Source organism: Acomys russatus, chromosome 4 (assembly GCF_903995435.1).
Source record: "Acomys russatus chromosome 4, mAcoRus1.1, whole genome shotgun sequence".
NCBI classification, from domain to species: Eukaryota; Metazoa; Chordata; class Mammalia; order Rodentia; family Muridae; genus Acomys; species Acomys russatus.
In genome coordinates, this window is record NC_067140.1 from 21,782,788 (window position 1) to 21,804,478 (window position 21,691).

Here is a 21,691-nt window from a genome sequence, read left to right on the forward strand (position 1 = left end):
AAAGTTGCTATACAGTGGTACTCTGTAAATACAATTTGAGGCTCCACATGCGCTCACAGTGAAATGACACCACCATTTTAGACTTGGAGTATTGACTCACACCTGTAATTCAAACATCTGGTAGGATAAGCCAGGAGGGCTGACGGAGATTCAAAGCCAAGCAGTGAAGTGGGCGGTAGAAAAGGAAAGTCTTAGAAATGTAAGGTTCTACAAGATGAAAGAGGTAGCCACATACTACATGGAACCTCACTGGGTTCTTTACTTCTCTGACTGGTTTTGGTTTAGGGGTTTTGAAGATTTTATTTTTGGTTTTCATGTATGGGTATTTTGCCTGCATGTCTGTCTGTGCACACGCATGCTCTGTGTCCAAAGAGACCAGAAAAGAGAGTCAGACTTGGAACTGGAATCACAGACTGTTGTGAGCTGCCATGTGGGTGTTGGGAGCTGAATCCAGGCCCTCTACAAAAGCCACCAGAGCACTCAACAGCTGAGCCATCTCTCCAGCCCAATGTTTTTTATTCAAAGTGTCTTGTTGTGCAGCCTAGACTGGCTTCCAAGCAGCTATCCCCAGGCCTTCTAGCTGCTGCTGGGATTATAGGTGTGTGACACTATACCTGGCTGAGTTCTTCTGTTTTTAAGACAGTCTTATCAAATTGGCCTTGAATTTGTGATCCTCCTCTCCACCTCTCAAGTGCTGAGATTAAAGCATGCACCGGCACACAGGGCTTATCCACAGAGGGGTGTGTGTGTGTGTCTTTAACTTTGAGTTCTGATTTTAAAACAGCTTTAAGATTCCATGGACAACTAGAGAGATCTGAGTGTAGACTAAATATTAGCATTGAAATTTCTGCAAACCTTGAAGTGACAATGGCAGCCACTGTGCAGAGCACCTCCATCATAGGGGGTGCACACTAGACACTGTGAGGACACAAGAGCTCCACCTGCCTTTGCTTCCCAAGTCCTGGGATTAAAGGTGTGCACCACCATGCCTGGCTGGCTTTAAATTTTTTTTTTAAACTACATTTATTGCATGTTTGGGCAAGGCTTAGAGGATTAATTTGGCAGGAGCCAGTCTTTCCCTCACCAAATGGTTGCCAGGACTTGAACTCAGATCCCCAGGCTCAGTAACAAGCATGTTTGCCTGCTGAGCTTTCTCCATCAGCCTCCACATTTAAAAAGTAGTCCCCAAGCAAGGTGGTGGTGGTGGCACACTTTTAATCCTAGCACTGGGAAATCAGAGGCAGAGGAAGAAGCAGGCGTATCACTGTGAAAGAGGCCAGCCTGGTCCAGACAGGCAGGGTTAATCAGAGAAACCCTGTTTCAAAAAAGAAAAAAGTAATCCTGAAAGCTGGCAACACCTTGACATCTTGCCTGCACGAAATAGCAAAGTCATTCAAACCCACATTCAGTTTAAGTTTGAAAGTTTGCCCCCTTTCAGTTGCTGCATTAGATGATAATGCTCCAGCTATAAAGGAACAGTGATGTTCTGTTCCTGCCTCTGACACAGCACAGGAGCCGCCATCCCCTGAGCTGCACCCACACCAAAGAACTAGTGATTGGCTCTGCACCCCACCCCTATAAGGCCCAAGTCCCTCCAGTACACATCAGTGTTTATCAACCATACATCAGCCAGATCACTAAGTCTACTGCCCTCTTCCACTAGCCTCTAGGGACATTCAGCAGTGGCAAGCCAAGGCCTAGGGTATCTGAGCCCAGAAGGTCACAGGTCTAAATTGCTCCAAAGTAGTCCTAGGCCAAGGCCACACATACCCCCACACCCCAGGGCTTCTGCTAACTTGGAATCCCATACCTGGAAGATGGTGCATGTACAGACCATCCAAAGTCTGCGATCTTCAACTCTCCGTTTGACCCAAGAAGCAGATTCTCCGGCTTAATGTCTCTGTGGATGACTCTCTTTGAATGACAGTAGGACAGAGCATTTGCCAACTCGGTGATGTACTGTTGGGAAAAAAACGTTGGAGGCCCAGGGCCCAGGTTTACGTAAGGCAGTCAGGTAACTGAAAGTTGATCCAGTATAGACTGCCGTGGTTTTCAGGTTATGATGCAAATATCATAGAAAGAGACTAAGTCTATAAACACCAACTACAGCTGGACAGACTCACTCAGGGCTTAGCTAGCTAATATGAGCAGTGTGATCTTGAAAGGCAGGGAAGGCACTGGCTATAAACTGCAATGATAGTCCTACCAGGCAACCATGGAAGGACTGCACAGTACTGCATTGCAGTTAATAACAGGAACAGGTAAGCAATTTTTTGTTTTGTTTTGTTTTGTTTGTTTGTTTGTTTGTTTTTCAAGACAGGGTTTTCTGTGTAGCCTTGGCTGTCCTGGACTCCCTTTGTAGACCACGCTGGCCTTGAACTCACAGCAATCTGAGTTCCTCTGCCTCCCTGAGTGCTAGGATTACAGGCATGTGTCCCACTGTACCCAGCTACAGGTAACTCATTTTTAAACATTTTAAAGGATCTGACTAAGTGCACAGACTGTGGGCTCCCATGGCCTCCAGATCTGAAGAATCTGCTCTTAACCAGTCCTGCAGTCTGCTTTGCATCCCATAACCAGATACTCAAGAGAAATATGTTAAGTATTAATCTACATGAAAAGTAAGCAAGCAAGCAAAGACGAGAAGAGATAGAGCTCTCCCACCAATCAGCCCTTTCTACTCGCTCCCGGCTGGTCCTTCCCAGCCCTGGGGCTCAGTGTACACTGTAGTGGCAGCCTCACACCCAACATGCATAAGCCATCCAGCTCTAGTCACTGCAGGACATTGCTGAAGGTGGCGCAGTGTGTCAAGTGCATATATAATTGGCAAAAAACTTTTTTTTCCCAAAAGGAAAACAAAGCAGAAAAAAGTCATCATTGAATAGGACATTTTCATTTTTTTGTAAACCACAGTCAAGACCAAACTTTGGACCACAGTGAACTAATGGCGACTATGCAGTAAGCTGCTCTTCCCACAGCAGCTGAGCTAACACTCGCTGGCACTAACAGGCAGAGGCAGTGGACCTCACTGCCAGAGCCAGCAGCAGCAGCAAGGGCTAACAGTGCTCCCTGTGTGGGGCTGGGGCTAGACAGACCCCTTGTATCACTCTACAGTCATTTAAGTTACATGAAAAGTAAACAGGTGGGGGCACTATTCTAAGTAATAAGGAATCCAGAAAGAAACACACACACACACACACAGCCACACACTTGGGGTCTCAAGTAGAATAACATCAGAACTGACGGACAATTTCCTTAGTACGTTTGAGAAGAAAGTTGGTCAAATAGATAACTTCTTATTAGTGGCCAATTGAAGAAAACGACTAGTGGGGGGTTGCTGTAAGTCGGTGGGCATGACGGCCGGCTTTAATCCCAGCATGTGGGAAGCAGAGAAGCTTTGAAAGAAAACTGGCAGTGCTTTAAGGAACGAGAAACCATAAACTGCCATAAGACGAGGGTGGAAAAGGAGGGAAAAGCTCAGACTGGGAGGAAACATCTGTGGGACACACACAGTAAAGGAACTGAAGTAAATAAAATGCAACAGTGGGGGGAAAAAAAACTAAAAACTATAAAAGCAAGAGCAGCACATGCATCTAATGACATATATAAATGGTAAGCAGCCAGTGTCACATGCCATAGGGAACCACAGACCAACACAGGCAGAGACGACCAAACCCGTCAGAACCACTATGTCCAAAACCCTGATAACACATGCCAGTGCTGGTACTAAGTGACCAAACTGCCACCTGACCCATGCACACTGTTGCTTGCATGCATGCAAGCAAGCACAATAGAATGCATAATTAACAAGGAGGCAGTGGGTGCAGCTCTCACTGTTGGGCACAGCTTACAATGAAGCCGGGGGAGGGGGTTTGTCCAGTGACCCTCATGTAATGGATGAGCTCAAGCATCAGCACACACTCGTTACATCAGGACAGATGACGACTGACCACTGAACATATGCACTGCCTTGTTCTCTGCCGCTGAGGCCCTAGATGCAACAACAGCCGGCAGCAAGAGCTCCCTAGGGACCAGACCTCAGGTCCAGTAACACTGTCCAACAAAAGAGCCAAGGTCCTTGAAAAAGGAATGGCTGCTTCTAGGCCCAGGCCCAGAAGTAACAGTGCACCAGAGAGAAAGCACACACAGCCAAAAGCCCACAGTGTGGTTTACTCAGGAACCAGGCAGAGTTCCCAGCAGCTAACACTGAAACAACAAAATAAACTAGGGTTGGTCAAGCATAAAACTAGTCCTCTGCATTTTAAGTGAGAGACAGGTGAAACTGGCTACTCCTCCAGAGGGCCCAGGTTCACTTCCCAGCACCTACATGGGTGCTCATAGCCACCTGAAACTCCAGTGCCAGGGGATCTGACTTCCTCTTCTAGCCTCTGTACATGTGGCATGCAGAGAAACATTCAAGCAAAATATCTATATGGGTAAGATAAACCTAAAATCACCAATGACAGGAAGCAAGTGACCTCCTAGCACAGGACTCCAGATAAGTCACATTCCACTTAGTCCACAGGGCAAGCATACATAGTGGCTCTGAGGGTACAGATGGGAAGGGGGACAAAGATGGACGAAGGTCACCCCAGGCACATGACACTAGCTTACCACCTAGCAAGCAGTCTCATTACAAATGCACAATGGTGACGTGTGACAAAACAGACTTCAAACCAAGATCTTCTCAGTACTCACACCCCTTATGTAGAGGAATTTTAATTCAGAACGTAGCTGCTCAAGCAAGACATCTCATCCAAAGACCTCGTAGGAATACAGACACACCTTTAATCCCAGGAGACAGAAGCAAGCAGATCTCTGAGTTCAAGGCCAGCCTGGTATAGAACAAGTTTCAGGTAGAAAAAAGCTTAGGTGGTGGTAACATGCCTTTAGTCCCAGGACTGGAGAGACAGAGGCATGCAGATCTCTGAGTTCTAGTCAGTTCTGTTCAGTCAGTTTGGTTGAGTCAGTGAGTTGAGAGGCAGTGCAGTGGAGTTGAGGTTTGTGGCAGTTCAGTTGGACTTCAGAGCCAGTTTTTACAGACACAGGTGAAGACAGAACAACCAGTGAATGAGAAGGAGCCAGAAGATTAGAACAGATTGCTAGAGTTAGTTTGAGGTCAAGCAGAGCAATTCAGTGAGAAGCTGAGAGAGGAGCCAGATTGAATCGGTCACCTTGGAGAGGAGTTAAGACACAACAGCTGAGTTGAACCAGCCAGCCAGAATTCAGAAAGAGGTAGAAAGGGTGAGCCTATTCAGCAGAAAGTCTAAGAGACTGAAAACATTCTAGGCTTAGATTAGATCGTTTGGAGGCTAGAACCTTCCAGGACTAGGCCTAGGTTAGCAGGAGGCAACATGAAGCAATTAGCTGTCTTGATCTTCTTGTTTCAAGTATTTGATCCTCCTACTAAGGTGTTTCTATGAAGACAGAGGCAACTCCATCACAAAGGCACATTAGGAAGATGAGGGGAGATGAGCACTTACAGTGGCTGTTCTTTGCTCGTCAAACTTGGAGAGTTTTTGGAGCTCTCTATAGACTGTTCCAAGAGGCGCATATTCTAGAATCAGATAAACTCTGGTTGCATCATGGAAATATCCATACAGCCGGAGGATGTTGGGGTGCCTGCAACAAAGAATGAAGGCTGTGACGCCTGGCTTCAGAGCCAACTCAGCATGCACTGACTGCTGACCCCTCAGCAAAGAAAGGCAGTGGGTGGCACAGAACACGCATGAGATCTGAATGCTGAGCCCAGCCAAGAAAAGACACCTTACACATGTCCACACATGGATTGTGGGTTTAGTTCACACTGCCCCTTCTAGACATCTTTACTCTTAGTGGGAAACTGTCAGCTGAACACCAGTCTGACCACCCAGGAGGCAAAGTGCTCCTGTGCAGAGCAGGATGCGCAACAGGCGACAGAACCAGTGAAGACAGGGTGGCAGTGGGCAGGTGCCAAGTAGCTGGGCAGAGCCTGGTGGAGGTGCCAGCACCACTCACTGCCCCTGTCCCCACTCTGCCAGGTGATGACAAGCCAAACAAGCCAGAGCTTCAGCACTGGCATCTATGTCAAACTTGGAAAACACTGAAAGCAAAAAGGGAAAAGAAAACAACAAAATACACTGACTCAACCAGTATCTTCCCCCAGTTCTCCTCCTATGAAGAAAATCTCAAGTGCACTACTTGCTTTAAGTCCTTGAGTGATGTCACCTGCACCTAGGGGAAACGGCAGCATTAGTTCATGCCCTGTGGTATCTGAAGCAGGCTGAGGGAGCACAGTCTGGTCCCCAGCTCCTCTGGCAGGAGGGCCACTCACCGCAGGTGGGACTGTATCTCCACTTCTCTTCGCAGCTGGTGCTCCACGCCTGCTTTCTCCAGCTGCGTTTTAAACAGCACCTTCAGGGCCAGGATAAACTTGCTCTGCTTCTCCCTCGCCAAATAGACATTTCCAAACTTCCCTTTACCTAGTGGGCGACCAATGTCAAAGTCTTCCAAAGTCCACTGCCTCCTAGAAAGTAATGCGAACAATTATAACGTCAAGAAATCACTAGCCATGGCTCACAGCCGTGCCAATGAGTGCTCAGCCTACTCCTGCTCAGACCGCATTCAGTACGAACCCTCAACGAGCTCTAACTCCGAACCACAAGGAGCCACTAGCCTAGAAGCCCAGCTCCCCCAGGCCAAAGCAGCACTGCACTCCAGGCACAGCCTGACTGACAACCCTCACCACCAGCAGGGCAGCAACAGTCCTGGACAGGACACCCTTTTCAGGACCATGTAGGAACTTCCTCCTTGTATCCCCAGAGAAGCTAACAGGCTGTGGGGCAGAGAGTCACTCTGGTGGGAAACATAGAGCCACTGTCACCAATGGAACCAGGACAGACCCGACAGCCATTCTAAATAACTACTCAAATTGTGTAGTTCACTGTGTCTTTTGGTGGGTGATTTTTTTTTTAATTTACTACTTTTTAAAAATAATAAAGTGTTAATAAAAATTTCCTATGCAAAAATAACTAAAGAAAATAACTACTTTTGAGGCCCTGGTAAATTTGACTTTAATGAGGAAGGCATTAAGATCAGTGGCCTGCAACCAAATGAGTGCTCAGATAGAAGAGAAAGAAAGCTTACTTTTTTGAGTCTTCAGTTTTCTGTTTTGATGCCTGTTCCTTTTCAGAATTATTTCCTATATGAAATAAGTTAAAATACTGTTTTTAGAGCAACTATATAAAGTTCTTTTTTAAAAATAAGATCTATAAATAAAGATGAATCAAAGAATAGTCCCATAACCAGGCATGGTAGTGCACACCCTCAGTCTCAGCACTCGGGAGGCAGAGGCAGGTGGATTCTGTGAGTTCAAGAGACCAGCCTGGTCTACAAAGTAAACTCCAGGATAGGCAGGGCTAAACAGTGAGACTCTGTCCCAAACAAACAAAAACCAACCCATCACCAAAAATACTAGAGGTACATGCTACATAACCCTGAGCTTTCCACTTTCCTCATAGGGAGAGTATTAGAGCATAAACCCCAACCCGCCTCCTGCCACATGGAGTCTCATAATCCCTAGAGTAAAGATGAGCAGACCCGCCCCCCACAAGACCAAGCGTGTCCATCCTCTCCCTGGAGCCTTTAACCAGAAAGCAGCAGCAACCCCAGCCACAAGCTGCCACTGTCACCGTCTCCACCTGTTGTGCGCTTTGTACAAATATCAGCATGGGAACAACACAAGCCAGTCACCCTCCTTCCAAAGCCACATAAACAGAAGAAGCCGCTGGCTCAGGAAGATGTACTTTAGCGGTACACCATAGGGACCACAGGTGCTCTTTCAAGAGGTGCACAAGTGTGGGACATGTCCTTGTCACCTGAGACTCAAATAGCACAGCAGCTTCACTCAAGTTATGTGACTACAGGTCCAAACTGGTTTCTCCCTCATGATTCATTATCCCCACTCACAACTTCTCACTATCGCCATGGCTAGGAGTCAGGACCGTGACACTGAAGGACAGACCCCAGAACAGACGATGGGACAAAGTGGGCTGGCTGAGAGGCTGACCTGCAGGGCAGTACAGGATTCCTTCACCTCCCTCCACAGCTTATTGCTGCCTCTCTCCCTTGCTGGAGCTTAGTATACTACCAAGCTTCAGCCACCTGTCACTTCCAGTGTCCAACGTCGTGAGTGGGTTTCCTCCAGACGGCCTGTCTGCCATTGGCTTATTTTACAGACTATTCTACTTCGTTATGAGGGCCCAGTCTACGTTTTCTCCCTTCCTACACCCTTACAGCTATCTCTTCCCCACTCATCTTTCAGGTCTCGTCATCCAGGTGTCCTGCATCTGCTTCCTAAACAAAGCGGCAGATTCATCCAACCTCCTCTCTCTGGAGATGTTCTAGGATAAGTTAACTGCTGAGCTGTAGCCCCTTCTGTTTAAGTGCGCTGCGAGGGTTGGGGGATGCAGGTCAAGGGTCCCTCGGAGGCTCTTGTAAGTAGCCCCAGATGCTAATACCCATCAACAGTAACCCTGGTCCAGCTGCTGCCATCTGAGTTCAGCCTCCCTCTAGGTTCCCTGGGCAAGCAGTCTCTTCCTCACAGCCAACATCTCCTTCTGCTCTGAAGAACCTCCAGTAGCCTCCCTTTGGCCAGGCCAGCAATGGTGTCTATTCCCAGCACTGGGGGAGCCAGTCACACTATTACACTTGAGCATGGACATCCCATCTTCTCTTCCTCCTCAGCAGACACGGCAGAGGCTAGGGCTTCAAGCCTAAGCGCCAACCTACACATTTGCTCTGAGTGACGTCTAAGAATGACTATCCAATGCAGTGGAAGCAGCAGCTTACCAGAGGCCGTGGGCTGTGGCTGTTCGCTCTTCTGTGGGTTACTGAGCCGGGAGCCAGGTCGAGGAACGTTAGCAGCTGGTAGCTGCTTTAGCACTGGCTTCTGACCTGAGACAAGTTTCTGTGCTTGCGAAGGGACACGCTGGGCAGAATTGGAAGGACACAGGACCCGCTGGGCCTGGCCACTGCTAGCCAATCCTAGGTTCTGAGAAGGAATCTGCTCAGTCACCAAGACTCGTTTCGGACCAAAGGGCCCTGTGGTCTGGAATGGAGAAAAGGCAGGGTTAGGGCCTTCAGGCAAGGCTGATGGTATCCAGAACTCAACCACGATTCCTTTGTAGTCTAATAAGACTCGCAAATATTGTGGGTAATACATGGAAAGAGGGGCTGGAGAGATGACTGAGCGGTTAAGAGCACTGACTACCCTTTCAGACGATCTGGGTTCAGTTCCCAGCACCCATACAGTGGCTCACAACTATCAGTAACTCCAGATACAGGATATCTGACACTCTCTTCTGGCCTCCTCAAGTGCCAGGCACACACATGATGCACAGATATACATGCAGGCAAGCAGTCAAACAAAATATAAATATTTAGATAAAAAATTTTTTTTAAATAAAGCAAAAAGGAAGAGGATGAAGCAATTTTAATGTGCATGTGGCTAAAGGGATTGCTTGAATCAACCAAATCCTGCTTTCTTGACCATTTGTGAACTAAGCTCTCCTCCAGTGAGCACCTGTAAAATCCAGAAGCCAGGCATGCTGGCATATACTGTTACCCCAGTACCTGAGGCTAAGGCAGGAGCATCGACTTCTAGGCCAGCCTTGGTACCTCAGGGAGATAGTCTTTCGGTTACAAACCTCCCAACAATGTTATGTTTAAGAAAAAGAACCGCCTGGTATGGTGGTACACGCCTTTAATCCCAGCACCGGAGGCAGAGGTAGAGGAAGGCAGATCACTGTGAGTTCAAGGCCAGCCTGGTGTACAAAGCGAGTCCCCATCTCGAAAAAAAAAAAAAAAAAAGAATGAAAGAAAGCAATAACAGGTCAACAGTATCATCCTCAAGCAATTTTGCAAAAACAGTCTAGGTCTAAGGTTATGCTGGATATTACTACTATCACAGTTAATTTCCCTGAGTTTCACTTTTTCAGAGTACTTCTTCCACGGGGTCTCACTGGCCAGCCTGGGACTCACAATATAGCACAGGCAGCTCAGTCGGCCTTCTGCTGCCTCCTAAATACTGGGATTAAAGGCGTGCCCACCAAGCCCCACCCAACAGAAATATTTTTTAAAAATGTAATCTCCAAAACTAAAATGCACAAGTTTTCAACAGGAAAAAGGGGGGAGGGGGGTCTTGAAAAGTAATCATTACTGTGCTGAATTACTTGTAAGTAATTCCAGTCTTAACTCTTAAGACTCACGCTAGTCACACTCAGAGAAGGTGGGACTTCCTGCTGCTTAAATGAGAGGCTCAGGATCCACCCTGAGCTCAGAAGGAATGAAGCTTCCGGTGCTAAGCCATCTCCTGCAGAAACAGAGGCCCAGGGCCAGGGAGATCCCAAGCAAGGTCAGGAAGGGACCTATACAGGATTCCACCCAAAGCCAACGTGGGAAGAATTCTAAAGCCAGAACAATTTCTTTGTGAGCTGTCCAGATTTACTCAGTGAATAAGGATCCTTGCAGCCAAGACTGAGGACCTGGGTTTGAGTCCCTGAACCCACATGACAGAGCCCAGGGCCAACTCCCTCTGTCAAGTTGCCCTCGGACACAGTGGCGTACGCTAGGTGCACACAGACAAAATGCATCTTGTTGAAAAAGTATTTCAAGAAAGACCATTGCCATTGCAGGCAATTCTGTTTACCTTGACAGGCCTGGAAACACAGTTTTCTTTACATCTGTCCATGTCACCTGAAGAGAGAAACAAGAACCTTTCGTTGAAAGGGAGCCACCTGCTTTGAAGTGCTGTTGTCTGCTCAGCAGGCACTGTTCCCTGACGGGTGGGCAGGCTTCTGTCACCTACACCCATCATACTTTTTTTGGTACAAGTGAATGAAGCAAGCTGACAAGGAATGGATGCTTTTCCCTGATACACACCCTGCACGTATGCTCCCTTTCCACTGACAAGTGTCACACCCTCTCATCCTCTTCCACATGTTTTTTGTTTGTTTGTTTGTTTGTTTTTAAGACAGGGTTTTTCTGTGAAGACCAGGCTGGCCTCAAATCAATCTCAGAGATCCGCCTGCCTCTACCTCCCACCCCGATGTTTACCATTCTCAGCCTGCTTGGAATACCACCTACCTTACAAAGCCTTCACCTTCCCTCCCATCTACACCAAATGACCTTCAGAGTTCTCATTTAACTCAAAGACTTAGTACAAGTAAGACACAAGTGCTCATGCGATAGCAGGCTCGGGGTTCCCCTTTTCAGATCTACGGTTTCTGTTAGGGAGACAAACAACTGAGTGTGTTACTGAAGAGCCCATAATGCAAAGGTCAGGGAGGCAAGGCAGGAGGCAGCAGCATAAGCGAAGGATGCCTGTTAGGAAATGGAGCTCCAGGGCCCAGAGACTAGCTTTAATAAACGATCCTGCATTTTAACTTCCCCATGGCTAGCTACACCAGGGTCCTATTCCTATGAGATTTCTATTTCCTACATCTGCAACGGAGCCAGGATTTTGTTTGTTAGGTTTGGGGTTTTTTTGAGACAGGATCTCCCTGTGGTAACGCTGGCTGGTGTGGAACTCACAATGTCTCAAAAGCAAACATAAAGTTAGGTATAATCTCGCATTCCTTTAATCCCAGCATTTGGGAGGATATGAACTCTATGAGTCAAGGCCAGCCTGGTCCACACCGAATGCAAACCCACTGAGACAGCCCACTACCCCATTGCCACGGAACGTTCCCCTTCGGTTTGCAACATCCAAGCTCGTCCTCACCCTCCCGGTCCCTTTCCTACCCACGGGCAGGTTCCTGCTTCTGACCGAAGCCTCCAAGCGATCCCGGTAGCTGAGCCGTTACAAGTCAAAGGTTCTCCTTTTAAAGTAGGAGTTAAACCCTCTCCTCCGAGAGCTGATTGGCTTGAGTCAGAGCGACGCCGTTCTGTGATTGGCTCACCGTGAACGCGACTACAAGAAACTTATTCCGTGCCGTAGTTGGGCGCAGGCGCACTGAGCCGTCGGAGCCCGGAAGTGGTGTACCAACGGCCCGTCCGATCTGTGGCCGTTCAGTCGCCCGCCGTGCTCCCAAGGATCGGGTGTTTGCCGGTCACACAACAGCCCTTTGGATTCAAGGTTGTCGCGGAGGTGATCAGCTTGGAGGAGGTGAACGAGGGTTTCGAACGTGCCAGTGAGTAAGATGGCGAGAAGGGCAGGCTTGCGAGTGAGCTGGGGGTTGCTCGGCGCTCGGCTGCATGCCCTTTTGCGCGTGCGCAGTGAGTGTGCACTCAGAGCGATCGATCGGGCACGATTCGCTCCTCCATTTTTCTTGAAGAGAGCGGGAGACCGAGACCCTAATCAGCGGGTACGGGGTCGAGAGGCGTAAGGAACAGGCTAGTGCGGTTGGCTGGGGTCTGTAGTTGATCACGTGTAGGTCTGGGGATAATGGAGAGGATGGCGAGAGGTTGTTCGCCCCAAGTCCGTGTCCCTGAATTGGCTGGCCTGGCCTGCACTCCGGGTCTCAAAGGGCCCCGGTCCCAGCGGGTCCCTGTCTTCCTCCCTGAGTGGGAGTGATCGTGCGGCTTCGCCCTGGGCCCCTTGCATCGCCGAGTGTTAGCAGCCCTGGATCGGGCTTCTCCTGCCTGGGTGTCCCTTCTGGGGAACTGGAGAGGATTTAAATAGATCTGTGCCCCATTGGAAGTTCAAGGGGGGCGGGGGGTTAAGTGAAGGCTCAACCTCCATCACACTCACTTTTTTCCCCCCCTTTAAATGTCGTGACAGCCCCAGGTGTTGCCTGGTAGGCTTGGGGGCTGACTTTATCTTGAATGGGTGCCCTAGATTCTTGGAATTCATTTCATCCTCTGTTGTGTCCCAATGTCTTATGCAAGGATTTGTTTCTAATGTACACGAGTGTATTGAGTAGCTTTGTCTAGTGCTCTTAAGACTTGACATCGTACCTGGCAGTAGGAGGTGCTTGGTATGTGTTAACTGTTAAGGATCAGTATGGTGCTGTTTGTGGTGGCCTTGTGAATCTTTTTCCCCCTTTCTTTTTAACTGAGCCCGGGGCGCCGGGCATCAAACACTGTGACCTTCTGCTGTATCTCCAGCCCTACCTAGTTTTTTTTAATTTTTATTTATTTTTATATATGAGTTCTCTATCTGCATGTACACCTGCATGCCGGAAGAGGGCATCAGATGACATTACAGATGGTTGTGAGCCACCGTGTGGTTGCTGGGAATTGAACTCAGGGCCTCTGGAAGAACAGACAGTGCTCTTAACCACGCAACCATCTCTCCAGCCCCAAGCCCTACCTTCTTGCTTGATGTCCCCAGACTCCTACAGCCAAACATTTAATCACACACATACTGATACTTACCAAATTAACTACACAGGTTGATTCAGAAATCATCATCTTCCGTTTGCTTTCTTGTGGACTGGAGAGCTTAGGTCCTTCCAAAGAAATCATTTCTTATTTGTTTTGCTGGTACCATTCTTTGTGACAGGGTCTCACTATGTAACTCTGGTTGTCCTGTGACTTCCTATGTAGCCCAGGCTGGTCTCAAATCCACAGGGATCTGCCTGCTTTTGCCTCCCAAGTATTGGGAAGACCAGAGCCGCTGTGCTCAGCATTTGACACGTTTTTATTAAGCAGTTTAACTTAGAATCTTTCCAAAGCGTTGACCTTGGCTTATTTTTCATTTTGTGATCCTCCTTTGGTTTTTTATGATTTATTTGTGCATTCATTTGCTACCTCATGAAGTTGTATAATTACAGTAATAAGCTTGGTTGCCTGAAAACAGGTTTTAAAAATAAACAAATGGTCCCTAGTAGATTTGCATTCCAGCTGGTGTAAAGTGGTCCAGGCAGCCGACAAAACATCAGCTACCTGCCTATTGCAGACACCAATGTTAACAGAAGAAACAGAAAAGATACAGGTGGATAGTTTAGCAGAGAAGAAAAAATGGTGAGGAATTTTACTCTAGCCATTGGTGACATTTAAATCGTTTCCGTGTGCACTTTCTGGGCACCATTTTGTTTACCTCCAGTGACTTAGGTAACAGCTGAAGAACCTGAAGGGAGAAAAACAAGCTCACCATCCAAAGATAATGGCACGGTTTCAAGCCGAAATTGAAGAGTATGATTAAGCCGGGCCTGGGAGGGCTGTGCTTCTAGTAACTGGGGAGTGCCTCTCCCTTTCACTCAGTGCCTGTTTTCTCTTGCAGCAGTCAGGGAGACTGTCATCCTCTTCTGCAGAATGTACAGAACCAAAGTGGGCTTGAAGGACCGCCAGCAGCTGTACAAGCTGATCATCAGCCAGCTGCTCTATGACGGCTACATTAGCATCGCCAATGGCCTCATCAATGAGATCAAGCCCCAGTCAGTGTGCGCACCCTCAGAGCAGCTCCTGCATCTCATCAAACTAGGTAAACTGTGGGTGTGTGGGCTCATGCATCCCAAGGAACGTTTAGATGCTTGCCCAGCGGCAGTTTTTGAGATTATTTCTGTGTAGTCTCAATGTCAGTGTATGTAGAATACAGTAATGGGTGCGGAAAGGGTAAGTGAAGTCCAGATGATAAAGCTGGTTCTGATGTACTTTACCCATCGTCTGGGCCCTCCCCTCACGGCTCAGCTCAGGTGTCGTTGCCCATTGCGCCTCTCGCCCCTTTAAAGATAATTCTTCTGCTTTCCACCCACTCTGCCAGTGGTAGTTTCCTCAGCAGATGCTGAGGCTTGCTTTGCTGTTTGAATCGGCTCCACCCGTTCTTCACCTTGGCATTCCCTACTCACCAGAAAGACCAGGATCTCTATGGGTCTCAGGGTTAGAGTTAGTCATCAGTACCTGCCTTACCCTCGGCAGCTGCATCCACGTGTTGCACCCAACATTTATGGGAAGTTTATTTTGTTTCAGGTTATTTTCAGTCTGCTGGCTGCTTTCAGCAAGTGATCACCACAACACACACACACCCCTTATTCTGGGTCAGGACATGGACATTCACATAACAAGAGATATTTTCAGAAAAGAAAGATAACACCACAGGGAACATATTTATTCCCTTTACTTTACTTGAGAGGCTGCCCTGAGGGGGAAACCAATACATTAAAGTATTCCACCATGAGAAATTACTTTGGTTGGTGGTTTGTTGTTGTTGGGTTTTTTTGGTTGTTGTTTTTGTTTTTTGAGACAGGGTTTGTCTGTGTAGCCCTTGGCTATCCTGAGCTAGATTTATAGACCAGGCACAGAGATTCGCCTGCCTCTGCCTCCCTGACTGCTGGGATTAAAGGCGTGTACCGCTACACCCAATATTAAATATTCTTAACTTTAAATTTATTTAAGACTTAATCCTAGATATCCTTAAAAGTGTATAGTATTGAAGATGTTCTAATAAGTTTTATTTTAAATGTTTAAACAACCAAACAAGTCCTAAGTTATGGTTCAGGCCTGCTTTTAAAAACAAGAGCTGTATGCATGGGTAGAGGTCACAAAAGGTTTTTCCAGTGTTTTGATTCCTCCTGTAATAATTACTGTTATTATTTATGTGATATGTGAGGTGGCTTTTGTTTGGTTGTTTGATTTTGGGTTTTGGGTTTTTGTTTTTGTTTTTTGTTTTGCTTGTTTGTTTTTTAGTTTTTCGAGACAGGATTTCTCTGTGTAGCCTTGGCTATCCTGGACTCACTTTGTAGACAGGCTGGCCTCGAACACACAATGATCCACCTGCCTCTGCCTCCCAAGTGTTGGGATTAAAGGCGTGCACCATCACGCCCGGCTCTGGAGCTTATTTTTAACTCCAACATTTTTTGTTTATTAAGGTTCCTTATGAGGAATGATTTTTATTATTACTACTATTTTATTATTTTGTGTGTTTGGGTGTTTTGCCTGCATATGTGTATGGATGCAGTGCCCCTGGAGGCCAGCAGAGGGTGTCATTCTCCTTGACAAGAGTTACAGACAGCTTGGAAGCTGCCCTGTAAATGCTGAGAATTGAACCAGCTGCTGCTTTGGAGGAGCAACCGGTGCTTTTAACTGCTGAGCCATGTCTCCAGCCTCTATTTTGTTTTGAGTGTTTTACCTTCTTGTATGTGCATGTACCACATGAGTGCCTGGTGCCCACAGAAACCAGAAAAGAGCATCCAGTCTGCTGGAACTAGAATCCTAGATGGTTGTGAGTCACCATGTGGGTGATGGGAACTGAACCCAAGGACAACAAGTACTCTTAACCGTTGAGCCATCTTTCCAGCTTCCTTGTTTTGTCTGGAAGACAAGGTTTCATTATGTAGCCTTGGCTGGCCTGGAACTTACTGTGTAAACCAGGCTGGCCTGGGCTCACCTGCCTCTGCCTCCCATGAGTATTGGGATTAAAGGTGGGCACCATCATGTCCAACTTTTTGTTTGCTCGCTTGCTGGAGATAGGATTTCATATCTCCCAGGGTGCCTTGAACTCAACATATAGGTGAAGTGGATCACAGACTCACGATCCTCCTCCCTCAGCCTCCTAAGTTCCGGGATCACAGGCGTCTGTCATAACACCCACACATATACTGTTTATAAGTTTCAGTATATTAAGCATGCCAATCTTTCCATATATTTCACTAATGTTAGCAATGTAGCAACACACGTCAAAGCTGCTACTAACTGAGCACAGCCCTACAGATTAAAATTCAGAGCTCAGTGAAAGAGTATTCGCCTGGCAGCTGTGAGGCCCTGAGTTGTCCCCAACACCACCAGATAAGCAAAGTGTCATTTCCCCATTCTAAGTGGGAAAAATGAAAACCCATTACATGGTGCTGCTGATTTTATTACATTTATAGGTGTTGTTCAAGTGTCACTTTGGCTGTGGAAATATGTGTACCCTTTTGCAGCCCTTTCTGCCTGCAGCAAGAGCACCTTGCATGGACAGGGTTTACGACCAGTCAAGCATTGGTGCTGGTGGACGTCGCTTTCACGGTAGATCCAGAACATGTCTTTGCATTTAACAGCTTTTCTCATGCTTTTGACTTTGATTCCTTTAGGGATGGAAAATGATGACACCGCAGTTCAGTATGCAATTGGTCGCTCTGATACAGTTGCCCCAGGCACAGGGATTGACCTGGAGTTTGATGCAGATGTCCAAACAATGTCACCCGAGGCTTCCGAGTATGAAACCTGTTATGTCACTTCTCACAAAGGCCCATGCCGTGTGGCCACCTACAGCAGAGACGGGCAATTAATAGCCACAGGATCTGCTGATGCTTCCATAAAGATACTGGACACAGAAAGAATGTTGGCCAAAAGTGCCATGCCAATTGAGGTACCATTCCCACCTATCCTTGCTCCAGACAGCGCACCTGTGTCGTTGCCAGCTCTGGTTTGCCCCGTGGGACTGTGGGCTTGGACCAGGTGCCTCCGCGCCTTGAGCATCTCTCCTTTTCTTGTTGGTCCAGGTCATGATGAATGAGACAGCGCAACAGAACATGGAGAACCACCCAGTGATCCGAACTCTTTACGACCACGTGGATGAAGTCACATGTCTTGCTTTTCACCCAACAGAGCAGATCCTGGCCTCAGGCTCAAGGGATTATACTCTTAAATTGTTTGATTATTCCAAACCGTCTGCAAAAAGAGCCTTCAAATACATTCAGGTTAGCTGCATCAGGGGAGCACTTGACTTTTTAGATACAGTATTTTGTGGATGTTTTCCTAGATTCAGGTAGTTTGTGACTATTTCTTCCAAGTTATCTCAGTGATCACTTGTAAAGGACATGCCTCCTGTGGCACTTGGACCAGGTGCCATTGGTGTAGGGGTCACTGGCTATCTTTTGCTCAAGCAGTACTGGGGATAAGCTGGGCATGGTGGACCACACTCAAGAGACTGGGCAGGAGGACTGTCAAAAGTTCAAGGCCAACCTGCTGCATAGTCCTTTCCTTGCCATCTTGAGCTGTAGAGTGAGACCCTGTCTCAAAAAGGGTGTTAGAGGTGGGTCACTTTTATGGCATTGGATTCAAGCCTTAGGACGGGGAAACAATCTCTTGTGGCTGAGTAACTCCTGGAATCCATTTGTAAGAGTTCGTCTGATTTCATCTCATGCTCTTTTGCAAGTGAAGCTCCTGTCTGGTTTTAGGAATATCTGACCAGAAAATAGTTTTAGAATGAACCAGTTTTCTGCAGGAAGTACTTTTGTCCCTTCTGCCTCCTTCAGCTCAGTCAGGTGTAGGTGACTCACATTGTGCCTCTGTCCTCACAGGAAGCTGAAATGTTACGCTCCATCTCTTTCCATCCTTCTGGAGACTTTATCCTCGTTGGAACTCAGCATCCTACGCTCCGCCTCTATGACATCAACACTTTCCAGTGTTTTGTCTCTTGCAACCCTCAAGACCAGCATACCGATGCTATCTGTTCTGTTAACTACAATCCCAGTGCCAACATGTACGTCACCGGCAGCAAGGACGGCTGCATCAAGCTGTGGGATGGCGTCTCCAACCGCTGCATCACAACCTTTGAGAAAGCTCACGATGGGGCAGAAGTCTGTTCTGCCATTTTCTCTAAAAATTCCAAGTACATCCTCTCAAGTGGAAAAGACTCTGTAGCTAAACTCTGGGAGATATCCACGGGGCGGACACTGGTGAGGTACACAGGTGCGTGAGAAGATGATGCTGGGATCTCTTGGGGGGGAACCCCACTGGAGGAAAGGGGTTCAGAGAAGGCTTTGGCCCATCCCTAGGCCAGTTCAGGTAGCCCTGGCAGAGGTCATCAGTGTCCATATATGAAGTAGACCCAGCACACTGGAAGAGAAGAAAGCCAGCTCAGCTCCCCAGTAGCTCCTGTTGTCTAGTTTATAGCAGGTGTGCCCATGGGCAGCTCTTCTGGTGAGTCATCTGGATTTGCCCAGGGCAGTGCTCAGCTCACTCCTGCAGTGCACGCTGTAATCTGCTGTGCTCTCTTCTGTTCCACAGCAGCTGAGAGTGGTGCTTGGTAGTAAACCTTCCCGGGGTGGAGTGGAGGGGTGTCCACTGTGACGTGTTTGTGTATCACTCTAAACACAATGCTGTCATAGCTTGCAGGGGACCAGTGTTGTAAGGGGCTGAGTTAGCATCTTGGAGAAGGACATGGAAAAGCAAGTAGCATCCAGGCCACTAGGGTGCAGCATAGTTCCTCTCTGGAACAAGCTAGTTGCCTAAAGAGCCACATCTGTTGTAACTCTGATACTTTATATGCTGTCATCTTGAAAAACATCTCTCAGAACCAGGTGCTCCTTGCACACAAAAGCGTTCAAAGTGAACGTGCAAATGTTGTTTACAAGTGACAGCCCATGCTTCCCAGGGGACCATGCACCAGACTATTACCAAGAGTTTAGATGACTTATTTTAGTAGTTTCAAGTTTGTTTTCCTAGGAATGTCTAGACACATTCCTGATTCTATAATTTCTAGTCAGCACCTGGGACAGTCAGCCTGTCAGAGTTTTCATTCCGGGTTTTAAGATGTTCTTAAAAAGCAGTGTTCTTGAAATACCAAAGGAGAAACTGAGCCAAGGGTGGTACATGCCAGTAATCCCAGCACTCGGGAGGCAGAGACAGGCAGATCTCAGTGAGTTTGAGTCCAGGACAGCCAAGGCTACACAGAGAAACCCTGTCTTGGAAAAGAAAGAAAAAAATGAGTACAAACTTACAGCGGGGAGAAAGTCAAAATTTGCAGTACTTTGTAAGACAAATTAAAGTGAACAGTTGGCTATAAAATGAACAGCCTTAATGTTAACCCCGGAAATAGAACTGGGAGTGTCTTTCTTGCCTCATCAAACTCTCTACAACTCAAGGGCCTCTTTTATTGATGAAAGTTTTAAAAGTCAGCCCGTTTCACTAATGCGTCATTTGGTAAAGGTAATTGTCCTTTAGGTAAAGGTATTTCAGAAAGGTAATTGTCATGTCAAATATTTAAACATGTTGGGGGAGGAACATTGGTTTTTGGTGGTGGTATTTTTGTTTTGTTGTTGTTGTTTGTTGTTGTTTTATTTTTGTAAGCAGAGTGAGTCATTTTATTACAGCTCTTTATTTCCGTTGTTTTTCAAGACAGGGTTTCTCTGTGTAGCCCTGGCTATCCTAGGCTCATTTTGTAGACAAGGCTGGCCTTAAACTCACAGAGATCCACCTGCCTCTTCCTCCTAGAGTGCTGGGATTAAAGGTGTGCACCACCACGCCCGGATTAAGTATATGATTTTAGTCACACTTAGAAAGTTAAGTCCCAGACTTGATAACCTAGGATCATATTCAGGGGGAGGAGGTCCCCCTCAGTCACAGTCATAGGGGAGGGGAATAGGGTGAAAGCAGGAGAGAGGAATGGGAGGATACACAGGATGGGATAACAATTGAGATGTGATATGAATGAGTTAATAAAAAAAATATATAATGGGGAAAAAAAGTTAAGTTCGTGTACATACACACAGAATGGTGTCTGTGAACATGACTGGGAATTAGGAATATACACAAACCCCAATTAGAAGCCGCAGAGTCCACTGCAGAGCATTGAGTAGCTCACCGTGCACCTTTGCAGGTAGCATCTCATGAGCGCTTGCATGGTGAGGCTTCTGTGTCCCTTGTTTTCACCCTCAGCCCCCTCGTGGATAGTCACTGGATAGGTGAGAAAGGGAAGCCATCTGCCAGACCAGAGCACCTAAGAAGTGTGCACCCCGCTAACTGTGAAGGGTGTGTTTTTCCTCTGTAGCCGTGTTCTTTCAGATTTGCACAGCATGCTCTGCATGGAAGTTGCATGTGGCCTCTGGTTTCTGCAGGTAGACGGGCATGTGCAGAGCTTGGGTACTTGGGAGGCTGTCCAGCAAAGGCAGCCTCATTAATCTTCCATGAGTTGCCTTAAACATAAAATGTCTTCTATAAAGTCGTGAGATGATACAGCTTCCTTTTGAAAGGTAGGCGCTCATGTGCTTTGTCCCCGTGAGTCTGAGGCGATGAAGCTGTGCACAAAGAACTGTACACAGCGTTGTTCGGTGGGAGTCTGAGGCCACTCCTTGGTCCACAGGCTAACATGTTGGTTTGTGTGACAGGCGCAGGTCTGAGTGGACGGCAGGTGCACCGGACACAGGCTGTGTTCAACCACACTGAGGACTATATTTTGCTGCCAGACGAAAGGACCATCAGCCTCTGCTGCTGGGACTCGAGGACAGCTGAGCGCAGGAACCTGCTGTCCCTGGGTCACAACAACATTGTGCGCTGCATCGTGCACTCCCCCACCAACCCCGGCTTCATGACGTGCAGTGACGACTTCCGAGCTCGGTTCTGGTACCGGAGGTCCACCACTGACTGAGCTGCCCTCCTCCCTATGTCCTGCCACCAGCTGCGGTAGTGAGCAGCCTGTACCATCTGTGGCGGGTGTGCGGCTGCATGGCTCCTGCCTTGGATTCACGTATGGAAGCTCTTTTTCTCGATGTAGAATCCTGGTGGGAAAAGTTGGGAACAGACCTGTGCAGTGCTTTCGCTGTGGTTCCCGCCAGCTTAGTAAGTGCAGGACTTGGCATGGCTTCCCTCTCATTCCCGGAGAAGGACAGAACATTGAAGTACATCCTGGGCCTCGGGAGGACAGTGCCAGGTTCTTTTGGCACCTCCTGTACCTGTCCTGCCCCTCTGTATTTTCTTTCCGGGTGCATTTTGGCACATAAGGAGGTCTGCAGCTCTGAGGTCCTAGGGTTTTGTGCCATGTGGAACCACCTTGCAGGGATCCTAGTCCCAT

General features: G+C 47.6%; 3 protein-coding genes across 4 annotated transcripts in view; 2 read left to right on the top strand and 1 right to left on the bottom strand.

Annotated features, from left to right (window-relative positions):
• Fam210b (family with sequence similarity 210 member B) overlaps positions 1-394 on the top strand; it is an 18,786-nt gene extending 18,392 nt beyond the window's left edge. Inside the window, exon 4 of the mRNA XM_051143882.1 lies at positions 317-394. The gene's annotated coding sequence lies outside the window, so the exon portion shown is untranslated. The remainder of the gene's footprint in view (positions 1-316) is intronic.
• The window catches only part of Aurka (aurora kinase A), a 20,108-nt gene extending 7,884 nt beyond the window's left edge, over positions 1-12,224 (bottom strand). Inside the window, exons 1-7 of one of the 2 annotated variants that reach the window (XM_051143881.1) lie at positions 11,786-12,224; positions 10,688-10,734; positions 8,830-9,088; positions 7,126-7,180; positions 6,314-6,505; positions 5,484-5,622; positions 1,811-1,959 (exon numbers count right to left, since the gene is read on the bottom strand). In XM_051143881.1, coding sequence (XP_050999838.1) covers positions 1,811-1,959; positions 5,484-5,622; positions 6,314-6,505; positions 7,126-7,180; positions 8,830-9,088; positions 10,688-10,729 — 836 coding nt within the window. In that variant the 5' untranslated portion in view covers positions 10,730-10,734; positions 11,786-12,224. Of the gene's footprint in view, positions 1-1,810; positions 1,960-5,483; positions 5,623-6,313; positions 6,506-7,125; positions 7,181-8,829; positions 9,089-10,687; positions 10,735-11,781 lie in introns of both variants that reach the window. The other variant, XM_051143880.1, reaches the window with a different exon arrangement.
• Positions 12,225-14,192: 1,968 nt separating this feature from the next.
• Cstf1 (cleavage stimulation factor subunit 1) lies at positions 14,193-21,429 on the top strand. Its single transcript, XM_051143883.1, has 5 exons — positions 14,193-14,404; positions 16,989-17,266; positions 17,400-17,597; positions 18,201-18,591; positions 21,009-21,429. The coding sequence occupies exons 1-5, from the start codon at positions 14,236-14,238 to the stop codon at positions 21,266-21,268; spliced, it is 1,296 nt and encodes a 431-aa protein (XP_050999840.1). The 5' UTR covers positions 14,193-14,235; the 3' UTR covers positions 21,269-21,429.
• The last annotated feature ends 262 nt before the right edge of the window (positions 21,430-21,691 follow it).

What these genes read in the sequence shown, in the direction of transcription:
- Cstf1 (XM_051143883.1), top strand. Translation starts at nt 14,236, where the DNA reads ATGTACAGAACCAAAGTGGGCTTGAAGGACCGCCAGCAGCTGTACAAG. An exon ending in AAAGTGCCATGCCAATTGAG is followed by an intron (nt 17,267 to 17,399) that starts GTACCATTCCCA and finishes TTGTTGGTCCAG; the next exon opens with GTCATGATGAATGAGACAGC. An exon ending in GAGCCTTCAAATACATTCAG is followed by an intron (nt 17,598 to 18,200) that starts GTTAGCTGCATC and finishes CTGTCCTCACAG; the next exon opens with GAAGCTGAAATGTTACGCTC.